At 43.7% G+C, this 8,920-nt stretch overlaps 3 protein-coding genes across 5 annotated transcripts in view; 1 reads left to right on the top strand and 2 right to left on the bottom strand.

Annotated features, from left to right (window-relative positions):
* Nucleotides 1–404: 404 nt before the first annotated feature.
* Nucleotides 405–4,944, bottom strand: shpk (sedoheptulokinase). 2 transcript variants are annotated; one of them, XM_030361010.1, is made up of 8 exons: nt 4,835–4,944; nt 4,384–4,595; nt 4,156–4,297; nt 3,428–3,602; nt 2,842–2,994; nt 2,240–2,415; nt 1,808–2,008; nt 405–1,613 (listed from the first exon to the last, which is right to left on the bottom strand). In XM_030361010.1, exons 2-8 carry the CDS (start codon nt 4,519–4,521, stop codon nt 1,162–1,164), a joined length of 1,437 nt encoding a protein of 478 aa, XP_030216870.1. In that variant the 5' UTR covers nt 4,522–4,595; nt 4,835–4,944; the 3' UTR covers nt 405–1,161. The 2 variants fall into 2 exon arrangements, with proteins under 2 accessions (XP_030216870.1, XP_030216869.1); XM_030361009.1 differs by having other exon boundaries at nt 4,384–4,942.
* Nucleotides 4,945–5,295: 351 nt separating this feature from the next.
* emc6 (ER membrane protein complex subunit 6) lies at nt 5,296–6,708 on the top strand. Of its 2 annotated transcripts, XR_003977330.1 has the most exons (3): nt 5,296–5,509; nt 5,902–6,359; nt 6,392–6,708. XR_003977330.1 is itself a non-coding variant. In XM_030361015.1 (2 exons), exon 2 carries the CDS (start codon nt 5,936–5,938, stop codon nt 6,266–6,268), a length of 333 nt encoding a protein of 110 aa, XP_030216875.1. In that variant the 5' UTR covers nt 5,296–5,509; nt 5,902–5,935; the 3' UTR covers nt 6,269–6,373. The 2 variants fall into 2 exon arrangements, 1 of the variants encoding a protein (XP_030216875.1); XM_030361015.1 differs by lacking the exon at nt 6,392–6,708 and having other exon boundaries at nt 5,902–6,373.
* A 42-nt stretch (nt 6,709–6,750) lies between these two features.
* The window catches only part of p2rx5 (purinergic receptor P2X, ligand-gated ion channel, 5), a 6,520-nt gene continuing 4,350 nt past the window's right edge, over nt 6,751–8,920 (bottom strand). Inside the window, exons 8-12 of the mRNA XM_030361011.1 lie at nt 8,637–8,770; nt 8,227–8,320; nt 8,076–8,141; nt 7,801–7,889; nt 6,751–7,697 (exon numbers count right to left, since the gene is read on the bottom strand). Coding sequence (XP_030216871.1) covers nt 7,448–7,697; nt 7,801–7,889; nt 8,076–8,141; nt 8,227–8,320; nt 8,637–8,770 — 633 coding nt within the window. The 3' untranslated portion in view covers nt 6,751–7,447. The remainder of the gene's footprint in view (nt 7,698–7,800; nt 7,890–8,075; nt 8,142–8,226; nt 8,321–8,636; nt 8,771–8,920) is intronic.

Below are 8,920 nucleotides of genomic sequence, written 5' to 3'. Positions count from 1 at the left end.
ATATGTCAACATGAGCGTTTTTATTTACTATAGTTTTATTATATTAAAGTTCACTTTACATTCCCATTAAGTTTTTGTTGGTAATTATAGCACAAAATGCATCCACTATTAAGTTAAGACTGCATCTAATGGGGTAGAAATCAGAGTACTTTCGGTTTCCAAGCAGTTAGTCAGCTAGGAATCAGCTGATCCTAGAGTGGTTACACAGCAATCACGTACGTTCAACCTCGTGCGCAGCTGCGTGTTAAACTCCAAAACCTCTGTTTTAAGGAGTACGGTTTTAAAGCACAGCAATGCTAACTGACAGAGCACTTGGCCCTCTAGAGTCAATGAATACTGATTAGGATTACATATTAGGATACATGTTGGCATCATTGATAACACAATTAAAATGTGTTCACACGTTTCATATTCAACCATACATATATTTATTTTCCAACACTCTCATTGTATAATTTTAGGTTAACATCCAACATGATGAGAAGAATCATAATGTAAAGATTCAACTGAATTATTGCACTTTTATGTTTATCACATTTTCACATATGTATAATCACATCTTTAACTGTTACAATTCTACATGGATGGAAACAAGAATACTTCTTAGCAAGCCTGATGGAGAGATGCAGTGTATACGTTTAGGTTGGAAAGGGTAGCAAAAGCCGGATAAAAGTAAAAGAAAAGGAAGGGAAAAAAAAGGGTAACAAGGATTGCATGAGACTTTTGCAGATTTCACACCACACCTAAATTACACAGAGAGAGTACAGCAGTGAACTGAATAGAAAGCAAGTTTTAGGGAATGAGTTTGAATCTTCTGCCTTCTGACATGGACATACCATCACATTCTCGGCTTAATGAAAGATTTGCTTTGCAGGAGTATCAAAGAAAAGCAATGCTGCAGTGGAATAAGGCATACTCAGAACGCCCAAACTACACTGAATAAGGAGCAGACTCAAGGATAAGTCAGGAACAGGGACTGGTAGAAAACTAGAAAACGGTTAAGAAGTAGAGAAGGACGTGGAAACAACATTGAATCGAAGGCGGGAAATCAGCGATTGCATCAAATCCCAACAAACAAGCCCAACAGCATTCTTTCAGCCACAATGTAAACACAGATCCGGCATCCATCTTGGTCAAAAACAGGCGGCTGCTGATCCTCACTCAGAGCCGATCGCAGACGACCATGGCCACGCCCACGGCCGAGTCGGCGGTCTGGCTGCGCTCCAGGGGCAGGGGGAGGAGGGCCCTCTCCGCCTCCTCCCACAGCGCCGGGTTGCGGGAGAGGGCGCTGCCGCAGCCCAGCACCCGCCGCACCCCCGCCTCGCCCAGGAGCGCCGCCGGCATCATGGAGGTAAGGTTGTCCACGATGCCGCGGCACAGCGCCCGGGTCACGTGACCCAGGGAGAGGTTGCCGGCGGCGGCGTTGGCCACGGAGCCGCGGAGCTGCGGGCGGTGCCGCTCGCCCAGCAGGGTGGGGCTCACCGCCAGGTCGCTGGGTGGCTGGCCCAGGGCGACGCGGTTCAGCGTGGCGTACAGAGAGGAGTCGTCCCCGCCGCCGCCGCCGCCGCTGCCGCCGCCGCCGCCGCCGCCGCCGCCGCCGCCGCCCTCCACGCCTGCAGACGACAGAGGACGGGGGTTACACGCAGGACGTTTGTAGAGGGATTTGTATGCTTTATGATAGATGGAAAGGTATGGGAGATAGTGGGGAGGCATTGCAGCAAAAGACCATGGGCAGGAATCGAACCCGGGTTGCCGCGATAAAGACTAAGCATAAAGGACACACACACACACACACACACACACCCACCAAGGTCCTTCATCCATGAGCTGAGCATCCCCACGAACGTTGCCAGGGCGTTGCCCCCATTCAGCGACGCTGCCACTGCCAGGTAGGACTCGTCGAAGTACGGGAAATACGAGATGGGGGAGCCAGACTCAGGGGCATCTGGAGGCCTGAACCCCCCCGGCATGGCGTAGGTCAGCTGGGCCGAGGTGCCGATGTTCAGCACTAGGGAGAAGGAGACCAAATGGTCCGGTTAATGATCCGAATAGCTCAGACTCTGGACACGTTGCAAACAAGAACCCTCCTGTCTCTTTTGGACCCCCAGTTAAATAAGTGCTGGATCAAACCCCCCATGCGTCCTTGAGTAAAATACTTAACCCCAAAACTGCGGCTTTTGAGGGAGGCATCTGCTAAATCACGAGCGGTGAGGAAACGGCGTGTGTGGGGGCTGTTTACCTGCGTCTGTGGGGGACGCCATGCAGCGGTACACAGAGCACTGGAAGTCCCCCAGGGCAGCCCCTACTGGTGTGTGGGCAGGGATGCCATGCCAGTCAGATACCGTGCGCCCTGCCGTGCCCCCCGCCACCACACACTCAGGGAGCAGGACCACAGGGAAGCCCGCCTCGGATAGACTGCAGCATGCCCACGCAAAAGGCACACACACACACACACACACACACACACACACACACACACACACACACACACACACACACACACACACACAACACACACACACACACACACACACACACACAGGCACGTTAGTCTGCACACCTCACACAGACACTGTGATTTGAATGTGTGTGTGTGTGTGTGTGTGTGTGTGTGTGTGTGTGTGTGCGTGCGTGCGTGCGTGTGTGTGTATGTTTGTTATGCGCGTATATATATATATATATATATATATAAAGCATGTAAAGCAGGTGCTGTTAAAAATAGAGAAAATAAGTTGTACACCAATTACCGGATTCATGCATTAGTGTTTTTAAACATTGGACCAACGGCATGAAAATTCGCAAATTAACCCACGCCATGCCAAAAACCTCACTCAAATGTACATTTCCGTGTTCCACTGGCTGGTGGTGGTGTTGAAGAATCCCCAGCTGGCCGCGTTGTGAGGGGTCATCACACACCGGTCCAGGCCACACAGCATGGACACCACGTAGTCCTGGATGGTCCCGGCCACGCTGAAGTCAGAGAGGAACTCCGGCCTGCGTTCAAAACAACACATTTTCGGAGAACAGGAGGATGTGAATAAGATAACGCAGGTATATTAATTAGAGCCCAAGACTAAAGAATTTCATTGCCAGCGACTGCTCTGTAATTGTTGTGCATATGACAATAAAACCATCTTGAATCTTGAATTTTGAATCTTAATGAATTGCCACTATTGCTGAAGTCCATTGATAGATGAGTTGATCATTTTTTAAGTTTTAATATCAAACATTTGCTGCATACATCTTCAGAGATTAGCATATTAGGTTGATACTCGTTTACAATCTTCAATGCAATGCGCTTCTGAATTGTGCCGTTTTCCAGCATCCAGAGTAGGAAATGATGAGTCATGGACATGTGGAGGATCATTGGTGGCAGTCCAACCATGTGATTGAGCTCCACCACACTGACCCGTTTGTGCAAGCTGACCTGTTTCTCAAGAACCAGAAGATGGTGGCGCAGCCGAACCCCGTGGCCACGGCCAGATGGGCGTTGGGGGTCGGGAGCGAGGACAGAAGGTGAGCGCTGCAGCGGCCATCCTGCCAGGTGACCAGCTGACTGGTGTCCTTGACCACGAAGAAGTCTCTGTTCTGCCAATCACAGCCTGGGAAGCACAAAAGGAATTGGCAACATGTTTTCATTTCCTTCACAATAAATTATAAAGATACAAACGTAATGGTTCTATCTATAATGGAACAAAATAAGATTAATATAAATATACATATATACAAATATACCAAATTTAACCCTATTACATAATATAATCAATCACTGTTAGATTATCAAGAGTTGATCATGAAGACAAGGATAATAATTTTAGTAAATAGCTTTTGTATCTGAGAATTATGCCAAGTATTATGAAAATGGGTGTTAAATGATGCACCAACTGTACGAGGAATGTGAAGAACCAGTGAACCTAAACACAACTATTTATATATCTTTTTAATATAGTTTTATATGATCTTCAACAAGTATTACAAAATTGGCGTGGGTCGTAACCATCGACCTATTAAAGAACATAAACATGGGGATGACACGCCCCCTCTTTCCTAAACCTCATCATTTGAACAGTGGGTTCACTGGCTCACACAGTGGGTTCACCAGTGTGGCTTGCTTTTCAACCAGAGCGATAAAGACATTTAAATACAATTTCTTACCAGTCTTTGATTTCCAGAATAAAACGCCATGCATTTGTCCTGAAACCCCTATTTTGCTGACATTGAGAAGTTTTTCTCTGGGCAAAAGGGCGATGCATTTGTTAAGAGTTGATATTATTATGCCAGTCTCCTGCTCGTGGGTCTGTGTGAAAGGCAAATACACTCATGAACAGTTCATAGTAGATAGAAAACTGGAATAACGGAGCCTGGGGGTGTGCTATTGTTTACCTGTAATCCACTACTGTCGACGAAGTCTGACGCAGTCGGCAAAGAGTAACATGCGGCAATTGCTTTGGACCCCTGTTCTAGTAGCACCACTTTAATCGATGTAGTTCCTACGTCTATACCCAAGACATATTTACCCATTCTGTTTAAGTTTTGGTTGAATATGGCGCGTCAATTTGGCCCAGCAGAGATACGGAAATGGTAGAAACGTCCCTCTAAATATATGAATAAAAATCAAGATTTGATTGCTCTTGACTATCATACAAGTTTAGGACAATCATTAAAAAATAAAATAATGCAAAGCAATATAGAGCATCCTGCTCTATAACCGAGGCCATGTAAAATATGTCACCGAGGCAGGTGGTTGTTATCTAGTTACCTATTGACGTAACCATATACACATGTTGGTGTGCTATATAAATATTTGAAATCACATATACTGACTCGTAATTACCAGAAATCGCAGTTCTCTCCCTACATTTACACTTTCTTTAGAATTTCACATCTGAAGTCTCCATGAACCACGTGACGATACAGTATGTTGAACTTCCGTTGTTGTTACTTTCTCTAAACGGCTCTCGGTGCAAGTGCAAAGGTTACTTTTGACCAGAGATTTGGAAGTTGGCTTTTATTTTTATTTTTTTTAATCAAATAAGTGTTTTTTATTGGAGATATGCGTGATGTCTTCTTGATTTCAGTGCATCCTTTCATTTGTGCCTAACATTCATACGCCGATCTTATATTATGTCAGCATTATTCATTCGTCATTTTATCTTGTACCAATCAAATAAATAACAGCCGTATGTATTACTTTTGTTAACGTGACAAAACATATATAAATAAGTTATAAAATAACTGAAACACATTTAATTCCACCTACGAAAGGCAAATAATCGTCTACCGACGTGACGTCACTGTATTCCCAAGATGCATTGCGAAGAAGGACCATGGCTGACAAGTCCTTAGCACTGTCTTTTTTTCAGCTAGCGTTAACCAGTTGTTTCTCCAAGGTTTAATACACGTAATCGCTCCCTATCCTTACATAAAGAAACGTCTTCAAATGATCATCCTGTGAAAGCTTCCACTGAAGTTAAGTCGTCGTCGTGACGTCCAGTTGAATTTGTGTCAGGTGAGAGGCTGTGCACGGTTAGCCACATCGAGCTAACGTCCATCATAACGTTAGCCCTGAGTAAACTGAGTTTAATGCATGTACGATACATACATTCAACACTCAAGTAAGCAAGTTGGCATATGATTATACATTACTCACATAACAATATTTGATATATAGGGGTCCATTTCGTTGTTTTATATACGTTTATTCCAGATGGTCCTCGGTTATGGTTGCAGCATCATAGGGCCCACTGTTCCCTTTACAATTTGAATTTAGGACTTCTGTTTCTATGTATATCTGTTTTTCTCGTTATCTGTCGGATCATCCACTCGAAGTCGTAGTAATCGCTGTCTTCCAGTTTGGCTATTATTCCCGTATCGACTCCTGGTGGTTTGCTTACTTTACAGCAATACATTTCTGAAGAGAATTTGGAGATCTGCGATGGCGTCAATTGTGGCCAAGCGCGAAGGACCGCAGTTCATCAGTGAAATTGCCGTGAGGGGCAACGCTGCCGTACTGGACTATTGTAGGACGTCTGTATCTGCTCTGTCCGGAGCGACAGCGGGAATCCTCGGACTGACGGGACTATACGGGTTCATCTTCTACTTCCTAGCCTCGTTTCTCCTCTCCTTGCTGCTCATCCTGAAGGCAGGGCGTCGGTGGAACAAGTGCTTCAAAGCCAGACGGTTGCTCTTCACGGGCGGCCTTGTCGGGGGTCTTTTTACTTATGTCCTATTTTGGACTTTTCTCTACGGAATGGTGCATGTGTACTGAAGTGAGCTGTCCGAGATAAACGAAATTAGCTCCCATTAACAAGTGAGTCTGTCTTGCTGTTTTTAAATAGACAAATAATGACAGACCTAGACCCCCCCCCCCCCCCCCCCCCCCCCCCCCCCCCCCCCCCCCCCTCTTATGAACTTTTCGTACAATGGGACCTAGGTATCAGTTAGGGAACACAATAACTGTACTGTCATTCCCCCTCTGATCAACTAGGCAGTGAGAGAATGACTTAACTAAATTAACCTTTGTCTTGTTTGTAAAACTATCCCTTGTGGTTAACGGCCCGAGTAGTTGTTATCCTGTTTGGTTTAATGCTTAGATTATGTCAATTAAGATTATTTGAATTTCTAAATGTGTTAATTATGTGTTGGCAAGGCTAGTGTTTGCCTACAATCTGACTGATTTGTACAAAAAATAAATGCCTAAAGTAATAACCCTGAATATATTCTTTATTTCATCAGTTAAAAATAACAAAATGCAGGAAACCAGTCACTTTATTTAGATTAGGTTCAACTAACCGCTATAACATACTTTACATGTAACTGATGTCACAACATGACATCCTGAGCCACGCAACATTCCGTTTTAATCACCAAAGCTAACCATACAAGAGCGTGAGAAATAAGCATGTTTTCACAGCACAGCCATGGACAAGAAGATCATTGACATGGCTCATACCTTGCCTCTTTGTGGCTTTTCAAATATTTCTTTGGACCCTTAACAATCAATTCAAATTGCACGAAAGCTGTGGTTCACAACCAATTAAGGAGAATAGCCTATCCAACAGTACAGTCACTAGTTACTGATATTCAGCCTAACGTAGGCCTATCGTCAACGTACAAAGGGGTAATGAGGGTGTTGGAACACATCACAGTGGCTTGTTTTTAAATAATCTGATCATAAATATAATTCACATTTTAGTACATACTGAATTGATAAACACTAAATATATAATGTGTGAATGAATGAATCTGGATCTCAGTGCTTGACCGTTCTAACATCACTGGTCTGTCCAGCAAGCACCCAGTTATAATAATCCCAGCATCCACATCAGATCACACTCGACTAACATTGGTGAGCAGATGGATGGGAAGATGTTTTGAAAACCATTGTGCTGCTACCCAGGAGACCTGTGTCTGTTGAGCTTGGTGTCTGCTCTGCCAATGAATGTCGTTAATATTTGGGAGCGAAGGTGATGTGTCTTGATTCGCCACCAGAGGGAGAGAGGATCGGAGCATACCGCTGGCCGGTGTTACGTGGAACGGTGGGTCCTTGCTTCTCCGTGGAAGATCGGTTCTCCTCCATCACCTTAGTGTTGTCGTTCACCTCCGCCTTGTTGTTTTCCCCCAACGCGTCGGCCTGCTTCCTGTGCTTCCGGTCCCGATGGCTCACCTTCCCGTCCTTGTGTTTACCCTTTTCTTTCCTGAGGAGGTGTGACAGTGACGGTGTTTAGCCACAGCCACATTACCGTAACGGTCCGACGATGTAAACAAATATAATGCTGTATCATGAATCACAGTTCTTACTTGAAGTTTATGATTTCGAATTTCCTCTCTCGGTAGAAGGAGCTTGTGTTCATCATGTAGAGAAGTATCATGTCACATGCGAACGCTCCCTAAGAGACAGCATTTCATATAGTTTCAAGAACAGTTGTATACACAATGGCCACAATTAACTATAGTTTAGTGACCCAACACTGCCCCCCTGTGGTGATAGATTGAACGTCAGGTTCTTCCAAATATAGCATCTTTAAAAAAATGCTAGATAATTATATTATATATATATACTATAATGTACTCACAGCGCCCAACAAGGCAAAACCAGATCCAACAGCAATTACGGTTGGGATTATGTTAAATCTTCCAGCCTGGAAATTAAAACATAAAATAAATAACATGACATAATTTGTAAAACAATAACACCATTCATAATATTATAAATATATTACATACCCGTCCATTGATCATAATATCAAAGCGTATTCCATACACCTTATACAAAGTCCGGAAATCTTCACCTGTTGCATCTTTGTAATATCTGGCATACCTGGTGAGCAGACCAGCAAAGATGTCATAAGTAAGATGAATGGCCTTCAAAAAGATACAAAAACAATTTAAGTATTTACTATCAAAAGACCATTATTTTGAGATAGATGTCATGAATGAGCAGGTAAGGGCATTTTTGAATCCAGGATCTTCTTCCCGGAGTCAACCTAAAAACTAAACTTTTTTACACTGATAATTTTCAATCTTCACATCAAATTTAAAGTGGTTTAAGTGTAGTGTGTAGTGTAGCATTTATAGACAACTTAGAGTTAATATCAAGTCTCTGCGGTTTGTGAATGGACATTTAAGTACTGTACCTGAAGTTGTATCCTGACGTGATGGAGTTGTTAATGTTTGAGTCCAGGCGAGTGAAACTGTATTCTGGGTTACAGTGCGAGGAGTCCCGATCCAAATCGCAGTTCCACTCAATAAGAATAGCGACTGAACCACCCTAAGAGAAAAAAAGACAAGAACGAAGAGGAATCATTTATACGCAAATTATGCATCAACATTTAAAATACTAATACTATTCAAGCCATATTCTAAAAAACATAGAAAGAATTTGTCGATTGTTTTGGTTGGTTGAGATATCTTTGTGGGA

Source organism: Gadus morhua, chromosome 7, assembly GCF_902167405.1.
Source record: "Gadus morhua chromosome 7, gadMor3.0, whole genome shotgun sequence".
Classification (NCBI taxonomy): Eukaryota; Metazoa; Chordata; class Actinopteri; order Gadiformes; family Gadidae; genus Gadus; species Gadus morhua.
This window is presented reverse-complemented; position numbering and strand designations above follow the sequence as displayed.